This window comes from Dama dama, chromosome 24, assembly GCF_033118175.1.
Source record: "Dama dama isolate Ldn47 chromosome 24, ASM3311817v1, whole genome shotgun sequence".
Lineage (NCBI taxonomy): Eukaryota > Metazoa > Chordata > Mammalia > Artiodactyla > Cervidae > Dama > Dama dama.
The window spans coordinates 53,477,659-53,504,579 of NC_083704.1; the positions used below are offsets into that span (position 1 = coordinate 53,477,659).

General features: G+C 41.2%; 2 protein-coding genes across 5 annotated transcripts in view; one reads left to right on the plus strand and one right to left on the minus strand.

Moving 5' to 3' along the window:
* The window catches only part of RAD54L2 (RAD54 like 2), a 111,625-nt gene extending 108,819 nt beyond the window's left edge, over positions 1-2,806 (minus strand). Inside the window, exons 1-3 of one of the 2 annotated variants that reach the window (XM_061128486.1) lie at positions 2,698-2,806; positions 2,277-2,394; positions 241-342 (exon numbers count right to left, since the gene is read on the minus strand). The gene's annotated coding sequence lies outside the window, so the exon portion shown is untranslated. Of the gene's footprint in view, positions 1-240; positions 343-2,276; positions 2,395-2,660 lie in introns of both variants that reach the window. The other variant, XM_061128487.1, reaches the window with a different exon arrangement.
* Positions 2,807-3,008: 202 nt separating this feature from the next.
* The window catches only part of DCAF1 (DDB1 and CUL4 associated factor 1), a 95,785-nt gene continuing 71,872 nt past the window's right edge, over positions 3,009-26,921 (plus strand). The window contains exons 1-6 of one of the 3 annotated variants that reach the window (XR_009690370.1): positions 3,021-3,143; positions 5,419-5,470; positions 11,773-11,890; positions 16,378-16,454; positions 18,521-18,594; positions 20,917-21,030. Coding sequence is in view for 2 of the 3 variants with exons in the window: in XM_061128485.1 (XP_060984468.1) it covers positions 11,781-11,890; positions 16,378-16,454; positions 18,521-18,594; positions 20,917-21,030 (375 nt within the window). In the remaining variant the exon portion in view is untranslated. Of the gene's footprint in view, positions 3,144-5,418; positions 5,471-11,772; positions 11,891-16,377; positions 16,455-18,520; positions 18,595-20,916; positions 21,031-26,921 lie in introns of all 3 variants that reach the window. The other 2 variants (XM_061128484.1, XM_061128485.1) reach the window with 2 other exon arrangements.

A 26,921-nucleotide genomic window follows, 5' to 3' on the forward strand; every position in this document is an offset into this window, starting at 1 on the left:
CGAGACCCAGGGAATCACTGAGGGGAGTCCTGGCAGTGGTCTGTGGCTGAGCAGTAGTTCTGAGGTGGGGTTGCTAGATAAAACATAGCATGTCCAGTTCCATTTTAATTTCAGATGAAGAAGAACTAAAAATAGAGAAGTCTGTCTTAAATATTTCAGGGAGCTCCTCATTCTGGCTGGGCCCCTGGTTACATGGGAGTTAGGGCAGGGCTGAAGGGGGGTTGCTGTTTCATCTCTTACCTGACTCCTGTGTGGGCTGGAGGCAGGGGCTGGGGGGCTGACTTCTGGAGACTGCAGTGTCTGCGACCACTGGATGAGGTGCAGCCTCGGCGGTTTTTCACTCTATGAAATGGAATTAGTGGACTTGGATGCAGTCATGCAGGGGTGCTTGCTTTGCACACTGCCTCTGAAATGAGGGCAGTGTTCCATCTTTATAGGGGGCTGTAGGGGGCTCCCAGGAAGGGGGAAGGCACCCAGGGAATGATTAGAATTCCCTTTTGGCCGAGGTTGGGGTCCCCGGAGCTTGGACCTGTTACTCCTGGACACTTGCAGTAGTCTTGTTCAACCAACAGCAGAGTGGGAAGAGATGTGGGGGAGAGGAGGAGGCACAGGAGTTGTGATGGGAGCACCTGGGTCCAGTGAACACAGAAGCATGTGATGGGAGAGAAGGGGAGGTGGAAAAGGGAAGAGGGAGAGATAGGGGAGACAAGGGGAAGGGGAGGAGAATGCCAAAGTGCAGAGGACTTGGTGTTATCACTTTTTTCCTAGCCCAGTGCATGGGCATGTGTGGGGATGAAGCCCAGATGGAGCATACCTAAGTCTGGGGGACTTGGTGCGGAGCTCCTCTTGCCCTCCCTCTGACACTGGGCAGCCCTGCAAGCATGACTTCTTGCCCTTTGATGCGTCTTTTTGAGGTGCACCACAGTGGAAGATGGGCAGAGGCAGGGCGGAGGGAGACAGAGTCCAGAAATGTTGTTCCAAAGAGGCCAAGGAATTTCTTTTTCCAATGACTCAGGCGTGATGTGCCAGGCCAAGCTGAGAGTGTGGGCCAGATTATTTGTAGCTTTGTGTTCGCCATGTACTTAAATGTGAAAAGGCTGGCTGTGAGGATTGGTGGCAGTGCGCGGGAGTGCTTGAGTCTCTGGCACCTGTGCTTGACCTAAGAAATGTGTCAGTGTGTATGAAATGTGTGTGCAGCCCAGGGGAGTCTAGGAGTGCCTACAGGTGTGTGGCTGTGTACCTGGGGAGCTTTTGGCAGAGGTAGGGGGGCCGCAGGCATTACAGAACAGATTACGGAGGGAGCAGTTGCTAGACAGGCTCTGTATTACCTCCTGTTCTGCTTCCGCCGCTCCCTGGGCCCTGGCTTCTCCAAAGGGCCTCTGGGATATACCCCTTATTCCCATCATTTATCCAGCACCCCAGGCTGATTTTCTGAAGATGAGCAATGCCATCTGGTGGCAGGCTGAGGCTGTGACAGGAGTAGAGGAACTGGGAACCTGGGTTCCCCCAAGAGGTCTGCCTTTCAGGACCCCAGTCAGTGGGGAAGCTGCACCGCACTGGCTGGCTCATGGATAGAGGGAGGGTATCTAAGGCTTGAATGCTCCATGCTCATGCATTTTGGGTTCATGGTCCACGGAATCACAGCATGAAAGTCAGCTGCAGGAGTGTTGGAAGACGGATGTAGGAAAGTTATTGGTCCACAGCCTCTGCACCCACAAACCTGGGCCCCACTCCGTGGGGAACCAATCTGGGCTCAGATTTCTCCTCTGTGGAGGTGGCGAACTGTACCTACCCTGTGGGGGTGGTAGCGAGGGTTGTGTGGGTAAAACACTTGGCTCAGAGCTATGAAGTCAAAGGAAATGCTAGTGGCTATTACTGAGATAGGCAAAATCCCAGAGGCACAGAGAACAAAACTGTGTGGCATTGAAGAGAGGTGACATGTCTGCGTGCTGCCACCCAACATTCTAGAATTTTGTGCCTGAACATCAGCTGTTTAAAGTTACAAACCTAAGTGAAGGAGGGAGGTCTCTTCTTAAAGGCGGGTAATGCGATCCTGTGAGCAACAGAACTAAGAGACCCAGCATCCAGGCTCAGGCTAGCTTCTTACTAGCTATGGAACCTGAGCATGGCAGCAAACTTGCTGTGTCCCATTTTTCCCATGTGAAATTGCTGTGAGGACGCCATAAAAATGCGTAGGAACTTGTTCAGGACTCCTAGGAATAAAGGCTGGGTAGGATCTCCGTTAGGGAGAGAGTATGCTCAGCTGTGGTGCTTACCTTTCACGTCTCCAAAAAGGGATCCCAGAGTCGGAGTCAGGAGTCGTTCTGGTTCTGTTGCTAATTGGTTGTGTGATGTTAGTCAAGTCACTCACACTCTCGGTCTCACTTTTCCCAGCTGCAAAATAAAGAAATTAGATGACGTCCGAAGTCAGCTCTGCCTTAATCTATTTCCTTTTGATTCTTTCCTTTTCTCTGCTTCACATATAATACCTAGGATGAATTTTTTTTTTATTCTACAGGCTAGGTCTTGAACAGAAAGACAAAAACCAAAGCCTTTTGTTTAATAAGTGCCGTGATTTCTCACACGCTTTGGGAAATATTTTCTTAGATCCTGGTATGTTCTAGGTCCAATGAAGCAAATGGGAGACTAAAAGACTTTACATGTCACACAGGGCCGAATAAAGTACTGAGAAGGTACCCAGCAGTTCCGGTGTTGGCCTGGGAGGATCGAGCCTCACTTTTCGCTTCCGTCTTCCTGAGCAGCCAATAAGTACGTAGCAGTTCGCGTTTATACTAAAACTACAAACCCCAGAAGTCAACGCGCGGGGCAAAATGCCCACGCGCCAACCACGACTCGGTGGGTCCCGCCCCTAGGGGCGGAACTTCATTTCCCAAGCGGCGCCGGGGCTCGCCCTGGTGTTCTCCTCCCGCCTCCTGCCGGCAGTCCTCGCGCCAAGCCGGGAGGAGCGCGCGCGCGCGCGCGCAGGGTACGTAGCACGAGAGTGACGCATAATATGTGGGCCGCTCCGGAGCCGTGGTCGCGCTGTGTGTGAGTGAGGGAGAGTGAGTGCGGGACCTGAGGCTGTGTGTGTGAACTGTGGCCGCTGGCGGGGTCAGGGGGGAGCGGCGGAGCCGCCCGGGAAGGTGAGTGGGGAAGGAAGGGGGACGGCTCTTTGAGAGGGGCGCGAGGAGACAGGGTGCGTGGTCTGGCGGGCGGGAGAGTGGGCGCCGGGCTGGGGGAGGGGCGGCACCTGCCTGGGCCGCCGGCTGGGAGGGGGCGGGCCGGGCCTCCCGGGAGGCTTGGTCCAGGGCCTGACTAGACTTTTACTCTTCCAGATTTGGGGCTCGGGGGGCGGGGCCTCCACGTTCTTCCTCCAGTCCGCAAAAGAAGCTTCCCAAGAGTAACTCTTCCGCCCGGAGTGGGGGGCAAGGGTGTGCCCGCCCCTGCCTGGGGGAGGGGCGCTTCTCATTCCGCTCATCACCTTTTACTTCCCAGTCCTCCTAGTCTTCGCTCTGTGCGAGATGGAGGGTGTGTGGGGGGGTGGTCTCCATCTTCCTTGCCCTACGGCGGCCCCCTTCCCATTCTGTGTCTCCGCCTCTAGCTCCAGTCACCTGGGCGGGCTCTCTCCTCCCTCGGCCTCGTGCCACCTCCCCCTTGCACCCGCCCGGCGCTCTTTCGGGCGAGGTGGGGCGGGGCTCTCCCGGGACTCCTCCCACCCCCCACCCCCCGGTGGAGGGGAGGGGCGGAAGGCGAGGTGTGAGGTTCTGCAGATTAGAGCCAAACGTTGGCGCGCCCGCCAACCTTCCTGGGATCCTGTTAACGAGGGTTATAGTTGTTTTTAACTGAGTGTCATTCGTTTGCTTAATTGTCTCTTCTTAGACGGTTTGCGTCTCACTTCCTCTTATTGCACTGTTAGCGCTCGGTATCGTTTTTGTTGAGGCAGTAGTTTGGGGCTGTTCGTAGAGGTTCTTTTTGAATCCCAGATGACTCGTTCATGTCACGTTGGCCTCAGTTTTTCCTTACTCTTGTCTTTCCAATGAAGCCTTTAAATTAGTCTACGTGTTTTAATTATTAGTAGCATCTTCTTGTTCTAAACGCTTTGTTAATGTACGGAATGAGGTTCATTGGCAATGTTCTGTAATTTTCTTCTCATTAAACCTTTAATCGTTTATGTGAACTTGTATTAGACTCTTTAGGAATTTACTGTTCTTCTGCTTGATGCTATCAAAATTTGGGTTTTGTATATTGCAGTTATCCATTTTTGAGTGGTAATATGTTTTTTAATACAAAGGAAATAGATACAGAATTTGGGAACTATAAAGGAAATCCTTTTATGCTCAAAATATCTTAGTTGTTGAGCACAGCGTTTTACTGTTCTCTTGTACAGTAATGAGACTTAATAGAGGAGGAGTCTGGTAGAATGAGCCACTTGTTAGTTTGAAGTGATTGAGGTAAGTTGGTTTCTTACCAAATTATTTATGTTGTTTCTGTCATGGTTATGGACAGTAATAGACTGCTGCTATACAGGATCTCGCATGTCATACTAATTATTAGGTAAATTTTATTTGAAGCTCCAAATTTGTGTTTTTCCCCAGTGTGTGTGTGTGTGTTTTAAATAAAGATTGCGTAGAAGTATCTGTTTCAGAATCGTAACCTTATGGGATCTCTCCTTACCGTGAACTTTTTTTAGGCTTTGGGATAGTTTTTAAGCTAATAGGCTATACAGTACTGTGTATTACAAAAAGACAGATTTTATGGTTTAATTCAAAAGTTACAAAAGGTAACAAAATAGTGGGACAGTGGTAGAGCTAGGATAGTGATACAGTGAAAAATCTTTCTTCTACCTTTATCCTTCAGAAAGTCAGTTACCTGCCCAAAAGTAATATTTTCTTTCTTAGGTATTCTTCCAGGGACAGACAGACAGACACACACACACACAAACTTTGGTTTTATCACTTGACAATGTACTGAGAGTTGGTCCATATAGAAAAGGAAATGCTTCTTAGTATTCTTCTGCTTTTTAACTAGGAAAAAATTCAATTATATTAAAAAGTTGAGAGAATAGTAAAATGAATACTTGTTTATCCATCTAGAGTCAGCAGTTGTTATTATTTTGCCTCATAGATGTGGTATATATTTTGTGGAACTATTTGAAAATAAGTTGCAGGTGCAGCACACCTAAATACTTGGGCAGGCATCCTTTGGGATAAAGGATTTTCTACTTTTTGTCTTCGTTGTGTGGCTTGAGAGATCTTAGTTCCCTAACCAGGGATTGAACCCAGGGCCCTGGTAGGTAGAGTCCTAACCACTGAACCACCAGTAAATTCCCTCTACATATCTTTTGTAGAGCTTTATATTATTCCATTTTATGGACAGGATTATTGTTTAACTCTCACAACAACCATTTCCCTTTTACAGATAAGGAAATTGAGGTTTGGAGAAGTTAAGTAACTTGACCAAGATCTCACAGGTATGTTGGCAGAGTTGGGATTTGAATGCTTGAACCCCTTTTCTACCAAGTACCAGTTGAATGGCCTTGGGGACCTCTCTAAGCCCCTTTCCTCATCTGTAAAATAAGGACAATATGGCAGTAAAATTTCAGGATAATAATCAAGTGTCTATCATACTAATATTCAGTGATTGGTAACTATTGTATCATTATTAGACTGGCCATAAATTCTGCATACCACTTGAAGAACTCACTTTGAAACATGGAATTAGTAATGTACCTTCACTGTCTTGTCCATAACAAGATGGCTACACCTTTTGCGTTTTGTTAATAGTCTTTCATAGAGAGTAAAATGAATTTTCATTGATATTATTGTCTTAGTTTAAGTTTATATTTTCTCTAGGCAAATGATTTTTCCCAAAGTTATAGTTATATTTGGGCATAGTTAATTTGAAATTTTGAAAATGATACTAGAAGTCCATGTGTGTTTTTAAATTGAACTCTAAAATTTTACTATTTTATTTATTTTTATTTTTTTAAATTTTACTATTTTAATGCACTTGAGTTGACCTTCATTAGAGATATTATTTCCTTTAAACTTTGCTTTTATAAGCCCTACTAGGCTGAGTGCTTAAGTTATCCAAGAGACATTCCCTCTTGGACCTTTTCCCCCCTCATTTAAAAAAATGGTAACATTCATATACCATAAATTAACCGTTAATCATTTAGTAGATTAGCAGTGTTGTGCAACCATCACCTCCTTTAGTTCCAAGAAATTTTCATCACCTCACAAGGAAACCCTATATCCATTAAGCAGTCGCTCCCTACTTCTCCCTCCCCCAAGCTCCTGGCAACCATTCGGCAGCTTTCTGTATATGGATTTACCTATTCTGAATGTTTCATAGAAATAGAATCATAGAATATGTGACCTTTTCTGTTGGAGTTTTTTTGCCTAACATACTGTTGTAAAGATTCATCCACAGCTGTAACATATCTCAGTACTTCATTCCTTTCTATTACTGAATAATAACTGCATTGTATGAATATAGCCACATTTTGTTTATCCATTCATCTGTTGATGAACCTTTGGGGTTGTTTTCATCTTTTGAATATTGTGAGTATGCTTTGAACATTGGGGTACAAGTGTTTGAATATCTGTTTTCAATTCTGTTGGTTATAGTCCTTGAAGTGGAACTGCTGGGTCACAGTAATTCTGTGTTTAACTTTTTCTTAAACATTTTTTGAGGGGCCACTGAACTCTTTTCTATAGCTGCTATATTGTTTTGCATTCCTGTCAGCAGTGTTCATTCCGGTTTATCCATATCCTTGCTAGTGGTGCTTTTACAATTTTTTGGTTTTGATCATCCTAGTAGTTGTGATTAGTGTCTTACTGTAGTTTTGATTTTTATTTCTCTAATGGCTAACGATGTTGAACATTTTTTTCATGTGCTTCTTGGCTACTTGTACATCTTCACTGGAGAAATGCCTCTTCAAGAACTTTGCCCATTTTTCAGTCTGCTGCTCTCCCACCTGAGCTATTTTGGCCACTTTGCCCATTTTTGAATCAGGTTTCTTTATTGTTGAGTTGTAGGTGTTCTTACATATTATGAATACTTGATTCTTATCAGCTCTGATTTGCAAATATTTTCCTCCGTTCTATGGATTGTCTTTTCACTTTCTTGATAATGTATTTGGCACAAAAGTTTTCAATGTTGAAGTCCAATTTATTCCTTTGCTTATTCTTTTAATGTCAGATGAATATCTCTTGCCAGTTTCAAAGTCATGAAGATTTACCCCTGTGTTTACCTCTAAGAGTTTTATGGTTTAAACTCTTATATTGAAGTCTTTGATCCATTTTGAGATAATTTTTGTATGTGATGTGAAGCAAGGATCCAGCTTCATTCCTTGGTACATGAATATTCAGTTGTCTCAGCACAATTTGTTGAAAGACCATTAGTCTTTCTAGTAATGGTCTTTCAACAAATTCTCTCACTGTTGACTGGCTTTGGCCTACTTGTTGAATATCAGTTGAGCATAAGTGTGAGATTTTATTTCTGAACTCTTGGTTCCATTGTGTTGGTATATATGTCTTTCCTTTTGCCTGTATCACAGAATTTTGATTATTTTACATAGTAGATTTGAAGTCAGATGTGTGAATTCGGTTTTTTTCAAGATCGTTTTGGTCATTTAGTATTCCTTGCAGTTACACATAAATTTTAGAATTGTTATTTGCTCTAATGCAAAGGAGATCATTAGATTTTGTAGGGATTGTGTTGACAGTTGCCCATTTTGGAGAATATTGGTCTTCACAATATTAAGTGTTCTAATCTGTGACTACAGGATGTCTTTCCATTTATTTAGGTTTTTTAAAATTTTATTCTTTCCAGCAATGTTTTGTAATTTTCTTTGAGGAAGTTGTTTGCCTTTGGCTTAAATTGATTCCTTAGCATTTTATTCTTTTTAGTGCTATTTTGAGTGAAATTGTTTTGTTAATTTCGTATTTGATTATTTATTGCTACTGTGCAGCAATACAAGTAATTTTTGTGTTAATGTTGTATTCTATAACTTTGCTAACTTGTTTATTAATTCCAGTAGTGTTTGTCAGTTCTGTAGGATTTACTATATATTGGGCCATGTCATCTGTCAATAAAGATAATTTTACTTCTTCCTTTCCACCTTGGATGCTTTTTTATGTTTTTGTCTTAATTCCTCTGGCTAGAACTTCAGCACAGTGCTTAAGTTGTGAAAATAGACTTCTTTGTTTTGTTTCTGATTTTAGGGGGAAAGCTTTCAGTCTTTTCACCATTGAGTATGTGTTAGCTGTTAGTTGCTCCAGTCGTGTCTGACTCTTTGCGACCTTATGGACCCTGCTGCCCTCCAGACTCCTCTGTCCCTGGGATCCTCCAGGCAGGAATACTGGAGTGTCTTTCCGTGCCCTCCTCCAGGGGATCTTCCCGACCCAGGGATCAAACTCGCGTTTCTTGCATTGTAGGCATATTCTTTACTCACTGAGCCACCTGGGAAGCCCATGTCAGCTGTGAGTTTTTGTAATTAATGCTCTTTACCGTGCCCTATTGAGGAAGTTCTGTTCCTGGTTTAGCGAGTGTTTTTCACAAAAGGGTGTTGGATTTTGTCAGATGGTTCTTCTATGTCAATCACAGGGTCATCCCTGCCCCGCTTCATTCTATTAATGTATTGTGTTACTTTAGTTGATTTGCATATGTCAAACCACCATTGTATTCCTGGGCTAAATCCCACTTGGTCATGGTATCTCATCCTCTTAATGTCCTGTTGTTTTCATCTTTCTAGTATTTCATTAAGGATTTTTACATCTGTTTTCATAAAGCATATTAGTCTGTAGATTGTTAGTGATATCATTATCTGTCTTTGATATCAGGGTAGTATTGGCTTTATGTACTACATTAGGAAGTCTGCCTCTTCTTTAATTTTTTGGAATAATTTGAGGAGTAATGTTAATTCTTTAAAGTGTTTGGTAGAATGCACCAGTAAAGCCGTTTCTCCTGCACTTTTAGGATGTGTTGTAAGAGATTAACTGCTGTTAGCATATGTTACTACTTTACCCAGTCTTTAGATCTCTTACCTCAGCATAAAATTTTACTGAGGGAAACACTGATAAAATTGGGGGAAACATTGATAAAATCATCACCCCATTCTACCCCTTGGCTAATACTCCTCCAGATTGTCAAGGTCATAAAAACAAGGGAAGATTCAAAAACTGTCACAGACCAGAGGACATTAGGGAGACATGACAACTAAAAATAATGTATCCTGAATGAGATCTTGGAACAGAAAAAGAATGTGAATGGAAAAGCTGGTGAAATGTGAGTCAGATCTGGAGTTTAGTTAAAGTAATGTACTGATTTTCAGTTTCTTAATTTTGACATCACATCACTGTAAGATAATATTAGGGGAACCTGAACTGAGTGACGCGTATATGGGAATTCTCTACTGTCTTCACAACTTAAAAAAAAAATAAACCTGTAATTATTCTGGGGCTTCCCTGGTGGTTCAGATGGTAAAGAATCCACCTGCAGGGTGGGAGACCCGGGTTCAATTCCTGGGTTGGGAAGATCCCATGGAGAAGGAAATAGCGACCCATTCCAGTATTCTTGCCTGGAGAATTCCATGGATAGGGAGCCTGCCAGGCTATAGTCCATGGGGTCGCAAAGAGTCGGACATGACTGTGTGGCTTTCACTTTCATAACTATTCTAAGTAAATTTATTTTTAAAAATGCATTTATAGTTCGGTTGCAGTCAAAAATATACCTTGGGTCTTCTCAAGTTGAAGTCACAAGTCCATATTATTTGGTCACATTTTTGCAGTATTTCTCTTGTGACTTTGGCTAGAAAACTGAAAATGTGGATTCTTTGCAGAAAAGAAGCATTTTAACTTTGTTTTGAAAATATTCTCCTTTGGATTTAGGGGTAGCTCAGGTGGCATGAATCACTGTCTACTATTAGAATTGCCTCAGTTTGATTAAATGGTTAAATTTAGAGTGGTGGTGGTGGTTTAGTCTCTAAGTCGTGTCCAACTCTTGCAACCCCGTGGACTGTAGCCTGCCAGGCTCCTCTGTCCATGGGATTCTCCAGGCAAGAATACTGGAGTGGGTTGCTGTTTCCTTCTCCAGGGGATCTTCCCAACCCAGGAATCGAACCCGGGTCTCCTGCATTGCAGGCAGATTCTTTACTGACTGAGCCATGAGGGAAGCCTGAAATTTAGAGGGTTGATGGTAAATGTATTTCTTTTGGTCTTACGTTAGATGCCTTTAGAAGAATGAACAAATACTCCTAGTTGAGCTAGTGATTTTTTTTTTTTTGGACAAAGGTTTTTATAGAAGGGTTGTTGTGTCTGTGAAAATACACATTTGTATGTCAGGATTTGATATTTTGATCTGAAGACTGCTTTGGCAAGAGAAGTAAACTATCTGAACATTTATTTGGGTCTCATTTATTATCCTTTCTGGAGTCCCTTGTAAACCTCTCTTCCCTGAGTTGATGTCTTATATGGCTACTCCAGAGCCTGTCTCACCTCCCTGTCCTGCACCCCTGGGCTCATCACTCAGCTCAGCAGCTTTTTTCTGCCTTTCTCCAGCCTGTTATCCTCCTTCTAGGAGCTGTGAGATAGGTTAGGAAGCCTGAAGAACAAATTAGTTTATAATATTCCTTCCCAGCTTTCATATTAGTAATGATAACCACTTCATTTCTTGACTTTTGTTAAGAATTAACAGGAATATGTTGCTTATCTTTCATAGAACTTTCCCCTGAAGACTTAGAAGAACACAGTCTTTCTGGGAGTGTTTGCTATATTTTGTATCTTTAAAAAAAAAAAAAAAAAAGAGCAGCTTCACAGGTTTGGCCCTCAGATTTAGATTTGGGATTCCCAGGTTTGGACCTCAGATCTAGATTTGGGATTATTGTACATAATAATGTGCAGGTACAGGTTGTAGAGTGTCCCTCTGAGACCTTTTGTGAACTGAAGTAACATAAAATGAAGCAGTTGCCTTAGGACACGTCTTGCTAATGGATGCACAAAAATTGAGATAAAGCCCAGATGCTCATAGGCACAGTTCAGAGCTATAGTAGCTTATTGCAGTTCGTATGAAAGGAGCTTGGTGGCGCCTTTCTCTGCTTGGGGTTGCAGCAGTGAGAATGGCTTGCTGCGAAACCAACACAATGCTGTTTTTGCTTTTTGCCTTTTTCAGTAAAAGCAAAAATCCTCTTCAGATTTCCTTGGGTTAGCAAAAACAGATACTAATGTAGGTCTTTCATAAAAATTGTTGTTCAGTTGCTAAGCCGTGTTTGACTGTCTGAGCTGAGAGAACTGCAGCACTCCAGGCTTCCCTGTCCTTCACTATCTCCTAGAGTTTGCTCAAACTCATATCCATTGAGTCAGTGATGCCATAAAAATGATGTGGCATAAAGTGAACTTCTGAAAAGCAGGGATACATGTATGTGTGTTTCTGAGAGGAGAAAGAAACCATAGGTTTTGCCTGATTCTCAGGAATTCCTGCTCATAGAAAGGTTAAAAATCATGATTTTGATCCAGTTCCCAAAGTCTAGCAAACAGCTTGAGAGAGGTGAAAAGACTTGTTTGTCAGACTTTTATGAGTATCCAGGTCCCCAATCCCAGATTTTGCACTGTACCACAAATAAAATTATCCAAGGGTTAAATTTCCCATACTTTTATTTTCCTTGTTTGGTCATCCTTTCTCCCCTCGCTCCTCACTTTCCTTTTTGTAGGAAGTACGTCAGATTTATTTGCCTGTGTTTATTTATGTGTTTGTGTTTTGCTTCTTGCCTAGGTCAAGCCATGACTACAGTAGCGGTACATGTGGACTCCAAAGCTGAGCTCACTACCCTGCTGGAGCAGTGGGAAAAGGAACATGGCAGTGGGCAGGACATGGTACCCATTCTTACCAGGTATGACCAGTTAAATTTTTTTTTTTTAAAGGAAATTTGGGAATTACCAGGTGGTCCAGTGGTTATTAATTGGGCTTTCATTGCCAGGGGTACAGGTTCAGCATCTAGTTGGTGAACTGAGATCCTGCAAGCTGTGCAACATGGCCAAGAAAGAAAAAAGAAACGTTGGAGAATAGTATAGAACATTATCACTTTGGAAATTCTAAATCCATTTTTTTCCCCTGTCAGAATTGGTCCTTATGTCCCTACGTCTTGAAGCTTTTAAAATTGCTTCCTTTTCTTCTTGGGCCCTTTTGTTGTCGTCCTCTTTCCTAGGTTCTTCCGCCAGTGTTTTAGCTCCAGAGTTTTGTTGGTGGTTCTCTTCTCTCTTCACCCTAGGTATTTTACCTAGATAGTTTTACCTCTGTCCCTGATTTAAAAAACTATTCTCAGACTCTCCATTATAAAAATTTCAGACCCGTTTCTCAGCTGCTTGGTGTATACATCCTTTCCTGGTTGTTCCACAGACACTTGAAACGCACTGTGTCCAAAATAGGGCTTCTAATCATCATCCTGCCTACCTCTTCGTTCCCAGCAGGTACTTTAGTGCTCCCTGCCTTGGTGCAGATGGTTTTAAACCAAAAACTGAAAATCATTCTCCCTAGTGTATTCCTTTCCTAGCACAACCTAATCACTAAGCCCTGAGGATTTCTGCTTCCTCTTCTTTCCCTTCCCTCTCTCTTCATTAGGTATTGATCATATCTTGGCTGACTTATTAGGCAGTATGCATTACCCCTGTCTCCAGTTTACCCTCTTCTAATACAACATTCTCTCTGTGGAAAGATTTATCTTTTTCACACACAAATCTGATTGTCATACCTCAACTCGCAATTCTTTTCTGGCTCCCTTTCCCTACAAGATGAAATGTAAACTTTTCAGAGTGGCTTATGATGCTGTTTATGATTTGGCCCCTACTTCCTTTTTCTGCCTCATAGTGGTGTTCTTTTTCAGTGAGGAACAGTACCATATTTTCCAGTGTCTGTTTGCCTTTATACTTGCTATATCTTTGGCCTGAAAAGCCTTTCTTTGGTATATCTGCCTGGCAAGCTCTATTCCTTTCAGGAAGCAGTTCAAGAATCATGTCTGTAAATACCATATGATACCACTTACATGTGAAATCCAAAATATGACACAGTATGACCCAAATGAACCTGTCTGTGAAGCAGAAATGGAATCATGGACATAGAAAAGCAGACTGGTGGTTGCTGAGGGGAGGGGAGGGAGTTGGGGGAGGGGTGGGAGGGGAGGTTGGGGTTAGCAAATGTAGTCTTTTATACGTAGAATAGATAAACAAAAAGGTCCTAATGTAGCACAGAGAATTATATTCAATGTCATATGATAAACCATCATGGAAAAGGATATTTAAAGATGGAATGTATGTATGAATACGTATAACTGAATCACTTTGCTGTACAGTGGTAATTAACATTGTAAATCAACTATATTTTGATTAAAAAAATCTTTCCCTCATTTTAATTACCACTTGTACTGTAATTATCATTTTACATGTGTCTCCTTACTAAACTGTAAGTTTTCTGATTTTTACTTCTCATTTTTTTTTTCTTTTCATTTTTTCATTTTTCTTTTTCATTTTTTTTTACTTTCTCATTTTTATTGGTGTCTCCTCGTGTCTCTTCAGACAGTGACTTGCCCTTTGTCTGGTACATAGTGAACTGTGGTACATAATTTTATTGAATGACTGTGTTAAGAAGGAGAGAGAGTGAAAAATAAAGACTAGGGAGGGATGCCTGTGATTTTTGTTAACAGGAAGCATTTGAAATAACAGGCTCTTTAATATCTAATCTTTGATATAACAGAGAAAAAAAATTTTGTTTATGCAGTGATCTATTCTCTAGGGATAAAAAGAACTATGGTCTTATGAAAGGTTAAACAGGGATAAATGCTTTGTTCATAACTGCTCTTGATAGATGCGAAACATGTGAAAGTACAGTTTTTTATTTTAGGGAAAGGATTTTTGTTGACTGGTGGAAAGTATATTTTCATTTGTAGAGGCATTGGAGATTAAGAACTAATCACAAGCTACTTGAGATGTAGCCATATGAATTAAAGAATCTTAAATATTGTGCATTTAACATGTGGATTATTGATGTAATTTTGAAAGGAGGAGAGAGTTATAAATGGTACTGTTCATGGTAGACTCACTAAATTGCTCAAAAAAATGTGTTTTAATGTTTTATTTTTGGGAATTCCCTGGTGATCCAGTAGTGAGGACTCGGCACTTCCATTGCCAAGGGCCCAGGTTCAGTCCCTGGTTGGGGAACTAAGATCCTGCATGCTGTGCAGCGAGGCCAAAAACAAGTAACTTTATTTTCAGGATTTTTTCATATTATTTATCATATTTGCACCTGAACTTTGTCATTATACTATGGTACTCGGCAGTGCAAAGCCTAAACTAGAGGAACCCTGTGTTCAAGGAGATAACTATCTGGGAGGCAACTAAATGGATCTAAAAAAAGTGGGTAGTGGTACAGAATAGTATGTAATGAAGTGCTAGCTCCGGCAGATGGTTTGTGAATATTCCAGACCTTTTGTTTATCAGGACAGCTTCTTCATTTGTTACTAAAAGTATCACTGAGAGCCACATTGTTAAAAGATAGCCATCCTCTGAGCTACTTGAAAAAGACTGCTTGTATAGCCAGGCAGTAGAAAGCTAAGGTTAGGGCACTGGGTTTTAACTCCAAATCCAGTGGGCTTTCCAATATAGGATGTGGTAAAGGTTCCTTGGAACAGGGGCTTGAAAGTTAGTAGAATATATATTGATGAAAAGGTTTTCTAGGAAAAGTGAAAGTGTGACTGAAAAAGGTATCTATCTAGGGGAGAATGAACTGGGCATGTTTCTGTGGCAGGGAGGAAATGGGCTCCACCAGAGTGCAGGGTGAATATATAAGGTAGGAATGGAGGCTAAAATTACATGGAGCAAGATTGTAAAGTATTATCTTCAAGGTTAGGCTGAGAATTTAAAGATGCAGTAGGATGAGTTAAAAGTATGTTTTAGATAGGGGCAAAATGCCTACCATCCTTCAAATTGTGGGTCTGTTGTTAGTTCACTGGTTATTTCCTACAGTATTTTCTGTAAGAGGTTACAGAAAAACCTGAACGGACATTTTGCCCAGTGCAGTAATTTATAGTTGACCCGTGGTTGCTTGAATCTGTGAATGTGGAGGGCCAACTGTACTATGCCATATTTATGTAAAGGACTTGACGGTTGAAGGATTTTAGTGTCCCTGGGAGGTCCTGGAACTAATTCCTTACAGATACCAAGCGATGACTGTGTGTTGTATAATGCTCTGCTGGATTCTTTCCTTGTAAAATCATCACCTAGATCAACTTAAAGAACTTGAGAACTACCTCCAGAAGGCTCCCTCCTGCTGCATCACATCAGTATCTGCCTTAGATTAACTGGTTTTCTACTTTTTTAAAAATAATAATTTTATTCTTTTATTTTTTGGCTGTGCTGGATCTTCATTGCAGCATGTGAGCTTCTCTTGGGTTGCACCAGCTCTAGGGTGCATGGGCTCAGTAGTTGCAGCTCCAAGGCTCAATAATGGTGGTGCATGGACTTACAGTTGCTCCGAGTCTTCTGGGACCTTGTGGGTTCTTCCTGGATTAGGGATGAACCCATGTCTCTTGCATTCGCAGGTGAATCCTTTACCACTGAGCCATTGTGAGGGAGGCCCTGTTCTTTTTTTTCCCCTAATTTGTTTATTTTCAATTGGAGGATAATTGCTTTACAATATTGTGTTCGTTTCTGCCATATATCTGCATGAATCAGCCATAAGTATACATATGTTCCCTTCCTCATGAACCACCCCCATTTGTTTTTGATTCCCAGTTTTCATCGGAACAACACCTAAGTAGCTCTGATGTCAAGCTCTGTTCTAAGCAGAGTACATATATATTAACTTAAACCTCAGGGAAACTCTAAGATGGGCACTGTTATCCTCATATTACAGGTTAGGCACAGAGAGGGTAAGTAATGAACAAAGTCAAAAACAGTAGAAGAGGTCTGGAGTCTACTATTTTGAGAGTAGAGAGTCCAAAACAGTATGCTCTTGATATTTCTGGTTAAGACTTAAAGAAATGATTGAAATCAGGAGATATTTTGTGGGCAGAGCTAATAAGAATTATTGCAGTGGGGAAGGGGAGAAAAAGGAAGGATTTAAGGATGTCTCCTGGGTTTTTGGCTTCTGAGGGGATAGTAGTGCTATTCTTTGAGACAGGAGAGTTGGAGAGAGGAATGAATTTGGGAGTGGAAATTGTTTTATGAGATGGTTGGTTAGATCTTTATGTTTGTCAGGACGACACCCTCTTTCTAATTTTTTGCTTTTATTTTGTACTTTGACTGTTGCATTGACTGTTGTAGGTGGTGGTACATCTTTTTTTTTGTATGCTTGTCTAGCATTGACCTTGTCTTCCCTTTGTATTAGGATGTCTGAATTGATTGAAAAAGAAACTGAAGAATATCGTAAGGGGGATCCAGACCCATTTGATGATCGACATCCTGGTGAGATCTGTGTTTTCTTAATTCTGGCTCTAATTTTCTTAAAAAAGAAAACTGCTTACTATAAGGACTGTTTTTCAGTTGAAATAGAATTTCTTAAAATATTGCTCAAGGTGGGGGCAGCAAGGAAAAATAAATTCCTGGAAAAATGGAAATATTTTTAACATTTATCCAGTACTTAAAGGAATTAGATTATATAGATATACCCTATTAGTTGAAATGATTACAAAGATTTAAAAAGAAAAAAAATGTTCTCTCTTTTTGACTTTTGAACCAAAAGATGTTATACTCTATGTGCCTTCATCTTTCTAACAACACTAATTATCCTTTTACTAATGGGGAAATGTGGTTGAGAATGCATTTAATACCTCTTAGTTATGAAGTTGATACTTGGAACCTTGAATAATAAATGGACTTCTTGATGTCTACTTTAATGTTCCAATAGCTAAAATATGCTACCTCAGGTTAATGTGGTTTTCTTTTGGGTCAGTGAGCCACGAAGACCCAGCCTGCTTTGGCGTGGAATTTGCTATAATACAGAACTGTGTGGGACTTGAGACTGCCGTTTTATGTTCGATTACCAGGGGGCACAACTTAAAAGTGTCGTATGGGTTCACACTACATATAAAATTTCTATTTATAAAACCAGAAGCAGTTCTTTTTGGAGAGAAGAGACTGAGATCTTGTAACTGGAAGGATAGTGAAATGAGTGGAACTTAATAAAAATAAGGACATTGTGTATCCACCTGAATGTACCAGTGTTATACTTCTGTTACTTAGACTTTTATTCCCAAATGTAAATAAGCTAGGCATTTCAGATTGAGTGTCTGGTGGTTATGTGATGTTACCTGCTGCTCTTGTCCTAGACATCCCCACTTGTGGCTTTGAGAACTCTTTTGCTTATTGAACTCACATCTTCAGTAAGGCAGAAAGAGCAAGAAAAAGTGGGAAAGTGAAAAGAAGTTAATTCATGGGACTGTGAAAAGAATTAAAAGAGAGGATCATGCTTAGTGATGTTGCCTTGGAAAGGATGCCTTGGAAATGGTAACAAGGAAGAAGGGAGAGAAGAATGCCTTTTTTCAGTAGAAATTTAAAGACAGTTTATTTCCTCCCACTCCCTTATATTAAAACATATTTGTCGCTAGGCATAATTTCTTTAAAAAAAAAAAGGGGGGGGGTCTTAGTTTCATCATTTATAAACAGATAAAGTTAGGTAATCTGAGGTCCACATTTGTTTTTCTGAGGCTATTCTCTAACTTCTGTTTTGTGAATTACTTTGAGGTGTTAATTACAGCTTGGTAAAAACTTTTTATCAGCAACTTAAAATCTTCATCCTAAATTGTATCCTTTGACTAAACTTGCCACTCTGAAAGGAAAATTAAATAAAATAGATGACACCTGTTTTAAAAGCAAACCAATAATTTTCCCAATGATTAGTGAATTCTTTCATTTTTAGGCTGTATATTGAGTAAATCCTAGGTTCTTGGCCTCCTTTCTCTTTCTAGGAGCTCAGAAGTTAAAATGACCAAGTTTACCTTTTCTTTAGCTTGGTGGGACTCCCCTCTCTCTCAAACCTGGCCTGTTGTTACAGGTTTGAGGACATACTACTGCTGCTGTTGGCTTTATAGTTGAGAGACTGGACTTTGGAGCCTGTCTTCTCCAGGCCACCCATCAAGAGAAGCTATGCTTCCTTCCTTTTTCTCTTTGGGAGGTCAGGCGTTTTTATTCTCTTAGGATCCTTTATGATTCTTCCATAGACCTTGTATACTCTGAGTGACGCTGGTCTGTGTCTTATGCTCATTTGTTTAATTTGACCTTGATGTGTAGACAGTATACTGGGAGATGGAAAGGTTAGAAAGTAGTGTTTGAAGTTTTTTATTGTCTTTTTTAGTTTTAAAGAATGCTTCTTATGAGGTCTAGTTCATCAAGAGAATCTTTTCTTCGTTTCTGTTAATTTTTGCTGGCCTTTTAATGGTACTTACAACCACCCTGGTTCCTTTCCAGAGGTCTGAGTTGCTTAACTGGGATGACTTACTCATTCCTTTGCTCCTCCCCTCTTCTTTCGGCAGGTCGAGCTGATCCAGAGTGTATGCTGGGCCATTTGCTGAGAATACTCTTCAAGAATGATGATTTCATGAATGCAGTAGGTTTGCTTCTTACTTTTCTCCAGAGATTATCATCAACAGATTCTGTACCTTTATTTTTCTGTAAATAGTCTGCTTCCTCCTGAGGCCTTGACAAAGTTGGGAATAGAGTGGATAGATTTTTTAATGTGGTACTGGTTCAAAGAAATAAGACTAATTATGGATTTCTTTATTACCAAAGTCCTGGCTGTGGCCAAGATATTTTCTCTCTGGTGTTGAGTTGCATATTAGTGAGGGTTCTTAAGGCATCTGTGCTCATACTGGAGTGAGATGATTTTGAACTTGGGAATGTGGAAGTTCTCTTGGATTCCTGAATAGAAAAATTAAGAGTGTTGTGTGCAGCATGCTTCTGCACTGACACTGTGGGTGTGCACACTATATGTGTGCACGCTATGCACTGGACATGTGCAGGGAGTAGAGAAAGGAAGGAAAGTTAAACAACCTGAGTTATTTAACTCAGGTCTGTTGAGTAAATGAGGGGGGAAAAGTATGTATTCAGCTCCTAAACGTAGTAGTAGTTCAGTAAATAATTCAGTAAATTACTACATTTGTTTTTGGAGGCAAATAGCATGATACTTGAGAGCATGGGCTTTGGGGTCCACTTTTGGGGTTTAAATGCAGCTCTACTGTTCTTTGACATTTTGATCTTTCAGCAACTTAAGCCTCTCCAAGTTTTATTTTCCTAATCTATAAAATGGGGATGATAATTATTAACCTTAAAATATTTTTGTAATCCTTGAATGAAATTAAGTCTGAAAATGCTTGGTGTAGAACCTGACACATGAGGGCTCAGTAGTTAACTATGTATATTAATTCTCAGTTTTACTTCTCTTGCACTGGTATCTCTCCTCTGCTTCAGATCACTTCTAACTTGCCTTCTAATCCCCACGTGGATATTTCCCATAGGCACCTTGAGTTCTGCATGTCTAATTGCTTGCCCCGTAGTCTGTTTTTCTTATTCTCTAGCTCAGTAATGGTGTCCTTTCCTAACCAGCTAGAAGTTCCTTTGTTCCTCTAGCCTTTGTGCATTCTCAGTCATGTCTGATTCATCTTTGCGACCCCATAGACTGTAGCCCACTGGGCTCCTCTGTCCTTGGGATTTTCCCAGCAAGAATACTGGAGCAGGTTGCCGTTTCCTCCTCCAGGGGATCTTCCTGACCCAGAAATTGAACCTGCATCTCTCGAGTCTCCTGCATTGGCATCTCCTGATTCTCTACCACTGGCGCCACCTGGAAAGCCCCCTTTATTCCTCTGTGCTCTCTTATTCAGTGAAGTTATAGGTCTTATGGGTCCCTAACCCCTTAGCCTTCACAAATCCCTTGACTTCTTTCTGCCCTTGTTCCCAGACCTTAGGCTAGCCAACACCGTATCTCTCTTGGTACTGCAATAGCCTCTTAATTGGTTTCTCATCTTGTCTTCCTCCAACCCATTCTTTACTTATAGTCCGGAACTCTTCATCAAATGTAAAAAAGTGATGGCACTCAGCTGTCTTGCTTAAAGTGGCATTAGTGGTTCCCATTGCTCTCACGATGAACTTTAAATTTCTTATTTTGCTTTATAAACCTGTTTGTCATGGCCTTTGTTCTTTCAATGTTTAGTTCTTGCCCTTTGCTTCCTTTCCATTTCACCCCTCGTTAGCTGTTCCCCTTTGTCCTTCATGTTCTTGCTTGGAGCCCCTTCCTCTCTGCAGCCTTCTCTGATTCCTTTGCAAGGTTTATAATCTCCTCCAGGCTTCTGTAGCATCCTGTTGTATGTATGATACTTGTCTTTCCCGGCTGTCACCTTTTTTGGGTTATGAACCTTTTGGTGATGGGACTATGTCTTATCCACTATTGTATATCCAGTAACAGAACACAGTGCCACTTAGAGAGCCAGTGTTTTTTTAATCTGATGAGTGCCAAAAAGAAAGCATTATTAATATATTTATATAAAAAACTCAAAGTTTTTTCATTAATCATTGTCAAGAATCAGGGAGGGGTGAGGGGAGGCTTATCTTGCCCTGTTTTATACTTCTGAAAAAGTATAAGGATGGGAGGCGATTTTTTTTGTGATAACTCTTGAGTTTTAATTTCTGTGGTTGCTGAGTTGTTGTTTGAACGGAATTTGACTTTAAAGTGGCAGAAGAACTTGTATGGTATCATGGCGTAGCAGAATCATAATTATTTACAGTAGTTACAGGTTTAGTTAGTAATGTTAGGTATAGTCTTACAGTCTTCTTTAATATTCTTTAGGCAAGCTATGGGAATATGGTATGGATTTATTAGACTTCATTAATTTGATTGGGTTGAATTTCAGATGAAAAGTATTGCTCTTCTTTACAGCTGGTGAATGCATATGTGATGACAAGCCGAGAGCCCCCTTTAAACACTGCAGCTTGCAGACTCCTACTGGACATCATGCCCGGGCTGGAAACTGCTGTTGTCTTTCAAGAAAAGGTACTTAGCAAAAAGAAAAGTCATTGTTTTATTAAATTTTCAAAAAAATGTTTGTATATTGGTTGTGTCAGGTCTTGTTCGTGGTCCGTGGGGCCCCCGTTGCGTCGTGTGGGATCTTCTGTTGCAGTGCACAAACTCTCGTTGCAGCTGGTGGGCTCAGGAGTTGTGACTCGGCCTCAGTTGCTCTGCAGCGTGTAGAATCTTAGTTTCCTGTTCGTGTGTGTGTGTGAGTTGCTCAGTTGTGTCGGACTCTTTGCCACCCCATGAACTGTAGCCTTCCAGGCTCCTTTGTTGGTGGAGTTCTCCAGGCAAGAATACTGGAGTGGGGATCCATTCCCTTCTCCGGAGGATCTTCTCAACCCAGGGATTGAACCTGGGTTTCCTGCATTGCAGGCAGATTCTTTCCTGTTTGAGCCACCACAAAGCCCCTTAGTTTCCTGACCAGCGATCAAGCCTGCATCCCCTGCATTGCTTGGTGGGTTCTTAACTACTGGACCACCAGGAGAAAGTCCCATTATTTTATTATTTAATTGAATGGTGCTCTGTTGATTTTTCTTTGTTAAAATAATTGTTATAGTCTTTTCTTATTATATTTTATTATAGTAGTAATTTATATTATAAAAACTTAAGAAATCAAGAAAAAATTAAAGTAACTATTTAATGAGTACTTAAATAGTACTCGCTGGTTATGTGTACAGTATTTTTATTTTTATTTTCATTTATTTTTATTGGTTGGAGGCTAATTACTTCACAACATTTCAGTGGGTTTTGTCATACATTGACATGAATCAGCCATGGAGTTACATGTATTCCCCATCCTGATCCCCCCTCCCACCTCCCTCTCCACCCGATTCCTCTGGGTCTTCCCAGTGCACCAGGCCGGAGCACTTGTCTCATGCATCCCACCTGGGCTGGTGATCTGTTTCACCATAGATAATATACATGCTGGTCTTTCGAAACATCCCACCCTCGCCTTCTCCCACAGAGTCCAAAAGTCTGTTCGTGTACAGTATTTTTAAAATCTTAAGATCTTATGTTTTTAGAGTAGATTTTTGATCCTATCCAAACTTTTTTTTTTAATTTTTAAAATTTTAAAAAATTGTTTCTTTACAAGGTTGTGTTAGTTTTTGTTGTACAGCAAGATAATCCTATCTTGCTGTGTATGCATATAGTCACCCTTTTTTAGATTTTCTTTCCATTTAGGTCGCCACAGAGCATTGAGCAGAGTTCCCTGTGCAATACAGTAGGTTCTCATTAGTTACCTATTTTATATATAGTAATATGTCATATAGTATATATGTCAATCCCAGTCTCCCAGTTCATCCCACCTTCCCCTTTCCTCCTTGGTAACCGTAAGTTTGTTTTCCACATCTGTGACTCTGTTTCTGCTTTGCAGGTAAGTTCATCTGTACCATTTTTCTAGATTCCACACATAAGCTACGTTAGCCTTATCTTTCTCATACTGACTGACTTCACTCTGTATGCCAGTCTCTAGGTCCATTCCTGTTGCTGCAAACGGCATTATTTTAGTCCGTTTTATGACTGAGTTATGTTTCATTGTATACATGTGCCACATCTTCTTTATTTCCTCTGTTGATGAATGTTTAGGTTGCTTCCATGTCCTGGCTATTGTAAATGGTGTTGCATTGCAGTGTGGGTGTCCTTTTGAATTACGGTTTTCTCTGGTTATATATCCAGGAGTGGGATGGCTGGCTCATATGGTAGCTGTATTTCTAGGTTTTTAAGGAACCTCCATATTCCATAGTGGCTGTACCAATTTACATTCCTACCAACAATGTAGGAAATTTCCCTTTTCTCTACACCCTCTTCAGCATTTATACTTTATAGATTTTTGATGATGGCTGTTCAGACCAGTGTGAGGTGATACCTTATTGTAGTTTTTAAAAAATATTTATATTTACTTATTTATTTGGCTGTGCCAGGTCTTAGTTGTGGCATGAGGAATCTTCAGTCCTTAGTTGCAGCATGTGGGCTCTGTGGTTCTGAGTTGTTGTTTGACGGGAATTTGACTTTAAAGTGGCAGAAGAACTTGTATGGTATCATCATGGCATAGCAGGATCATAATTATTTCCAGTAATTATAGATTTAGTTAGTAATGTTAGGTATAGTCTTATGGTCTTTTCTTGCCTTCAGTCTTTACCAGCATCAGGGTCTTTTCCAATGAGTCAGCTCTTCCCATCAGGTGGCCAGAGTATTAGAGCTTCAATATCAGTGCTTCCAGTGAATATTTAGGATTAATTTCCTTTAGGATTGACTGGTTTGATCTTGCCATCCAAAGGACACTCAAGACTCTTCTCCAACACCACAGTTCAAAAGCATCAATTCTTCAGTGCTCAGCCTTCTTTATGGTCCAACTCTCACATCTGTACATAAATACTTGAAAAGCCATAGGTTTGACTATATGGACCTTTGTCAGCAAAGTAATGTCTCTGCTTTTAAATAAGCTGTCTAGGTGTGTCATAACTTTTCTTGCAAGGAGCAAACAACTTTTAATTTCATGGTTGCAGTCACTGTCAGCAGACATCAGGAGCCCAGGAAAATAAAATCTGTCACTGTTGATACTTTTTCCCCATCTATTTGCCATGAAGTGATGGGACCGGATGCCATGATCTTAGTTTTTTGAACGATGAGATTTAAGCCAGCTTTTTCACTGTCCTTTTTCACTCTCATCAAGAGGCTCTTTAGTTCTTCTTCACTTTCTGCCATTAAGGTGGTGTCATCTGTGTACCGAGGTTATTGCAGCTTGTGCATTATCCAGCCTGACATTTCGCATGATGTACTCTGATGTACTCTGCATGTAAGTTAAATAAGCAGGGTGACAATATACAACCTTGATGTACTCCTTTCCCAATTTGGAACCAGTCTTTGTTCCATGTCTGGGTCTAACTGTTGCTTCTTGACCTGCATGCAGATTTCTCAGGAGGCAGGTAAGGTGGTCTGGTATTCGCATCTCTTTAAGAATTTTCCATGGTTGTGATCCACACAGTCAAAGGCTTTAACAATGTCAATGAGACAGAAGTACATGTTTTTCTGGAATTTCCTTGCTTTCTCTGTGATCCAGTGGATGTTGGCAATTTGATGCCTTTTCTAAATCCGGCTTGTACATCTGGAAGTTCTTCATTCATGTACTGTTGAAGCCTTGCGTGGAGAATTTGGAGCATTACTTTGCTAGCTTGTGAAATGAGTGTAATTGTGTGGTAATTCGAACATTCTTTGGCATTCCCCTTTTTTGGGATTGGAATGAAAACACATTTTCCAGTCCTGTGGCCACTGCTGAATTTTCCAAATCTGCTGATATATTAATTGGAGCACTTTCACAGCATCATCTTTTAGGATTTGAAATAGCTAGCTGGAATTCCATCACCTCCACCAGCTTTGTTAGTAGTAATGCTTCCTATGGGCCACTTGACTTCATTGTCCAGGTTGTCTGGCTCTAGGTGGGTGATTACACCATCTTGGTTATCAAGATGTATATATAACTTGGTTATCAAGATGTATGTGTAACTGTATTCTTGCCACCTTTTCTTAATATCTTTTGTTTCTGTTGTATCTATACCATTTCTGTCCATCTTTGCATGAAATTTTTCCTCGGTATCTCTATAATTTTCTTGAAGAGATCGCGAGTCTTTCCCAGTCTCTTATTTTCCTTTATTTTTTTGCATTGTTCACTTAAGAAGGTTTTCTTATCTTTCCTTCCTGTTCTTTGGAACTCTGCATTCAGTCTAGTATATTTTCCTTTTCTCCTTTGTCTCTTGCTTCTCTCCTTTTCTCGGCTCTATGTAAGGCCTCCTCAGACGGCCGTTTTGCCCTGCTGTATTTCTTTTTCTTAGGGGTGGTTTTAGTCACCACCACCTGTGCCATGTTAGGAACCTCCGTCCATAGTTCTTTAGGCACGCTGTCTGTCAGATTAATCCCTGGAATCTATTTGTCACTTGCACTGTATCATTCTAAGGGATTTGATATAGGTCATGCCTGAATGGCCTAGTGATTTTCCCTATTTTCTTCTATTTGAGCCTGAATTTTGCATTAAGGAGCTCATGGTCTGAGCCACAGTCAGCTCCAGGTCTTGTTTTTGCTGACTATATAGAGCTTCTCCATTTTCTGCTGCAAAGAATATAATCAGTCTGATTTCAGTATTGACCATCTGGTGATGTCCATATGTAGGGTCATCTCTGGTGTTGTTGGAAGAGGGTGTTTGCTATGAACCATGTGTTCTCTTGGCAAAACTCTGTTAGCCTTTGCCCTGCTTCATTTTGTACTCCAAGGCCATACTTACCTGTTACTCCAGATATATCTTCTACTTTTGTATTCCAGACCCCTATGATCAAAAGAACATCTTTTTTTGGTGTTAGTTCTAGAAAGTCTTGTAGGTCTTCATAGAACCATTCAGCTTCAACTTCTTTGGTATTAGCGGTTGGGGCGTAGACTTGTATTACTGTGATATTGAAAGGTTTGCCTTGGAAGTGAACCGAGATCACTTTATAGTTTTTGAGATTGTACCCAAGTACTGCATTTTGAACTCTTTTTTTTTTTTTTTTGGACTCTTTTTTACTATGAGGGCTACTCCATTTCTTCTAAGGGATTCTTGCTCACAGTAGGTATAATGGTCATCTGAATTAAGTCCGCCCATTCCCATCTATCTTAGTTCACTGATGCCTAAAATGTTCCCTCTTGCCATCCCCTGTTTGACCACTTCCAATTTACCTTGATTCAATAGCCTGACATTCCAGGTTCCTATGCAATATTATTCTTTATAGCATTGACCTTTTCTCTCATCGCCAGACACATCCCCAACTGGGCATCGTTTCCACTTTGGTTCAGCTTCCTCATTCCTTCTGGAGCTATTTCTCTGTTCTTCTCCAGTAGCATATTGGACACCTGCTGACCTGCTGGAGGGTTCCTCTTTCAGTGTCATATCTTTTTGCCTTTTCACCCTATTCATGGGGTTCTGAAGACAATGATGCTGAAGTGGTTTGCCATTTTTTGTCCCGTGGACCACGTTTTGTTAGAACTCCCCACCTTGACCCGTCCGTCTTGGGTGGCCCTGCATGGCATGGCTCGTAGTTTCACTGACAAGGCTGTCATCCATGTGATCATTTTGGTTAGTTTTCTGTGATTGTGGTTTTCATTCTGTCTGTGCTCCAATGGATGAGGATAAGAGGCCTGTGCAAACTTCTTATAGGAGGGACTTGCTGTGGGGAACACAGGGTCTTGTTCTGGTGGGCATGCTCAGTAAATCTTTAGTCCAATTTCCTGCTTATGGGTGGGGCTGTGTTCTCTCCCTGTAGTTTGGCCTGAGGCAGCCCAGTCCTACGGAGAAGGCAATGGCACCCCACTCCAGTACTCTTGCCTGGAAAATCCCATGGACAGAGGAGCTTGGTAGGCTGCAGTCCATGAGGTCGCTAAGAGTCAGACACGACTGAGCGACTTCACTTTCACGCATTGGAGAAGGAAATGGCAACCCACTCCAGTGTTCTTGCCTGGAGAATCCCAGGGGCGGTGGAGCCTGGTGGGCTGCCATCTATGGGGTCACACAGAGTTGGACACGACTGAAACAATTTAGCAGCAGCAGCAGCAGCCCACTCCTAGAGTTTGGTGGCGGTAATTTTACATTCAGTTCAGTTGCTCATTTGTGTCCAGCTCGTTGCAATCCTATGAACTGCAGCACACCAGGCCTCCCTGTCCATCATCAACTCCTGGAGTTTACTCAGACTCATGTCCATCGAGTTGGTGATGCCATCCAACCATCTCATCCTCTGTCATCCCCATCTCTTCCTGCCTTCAATGTTTTCCAGCATCAGGGTCTTTTCCAGTGAGTCAGTTCTACGCATCATGTGGCCAAAGTATTGGAGTTTCAACTTCAACATCAG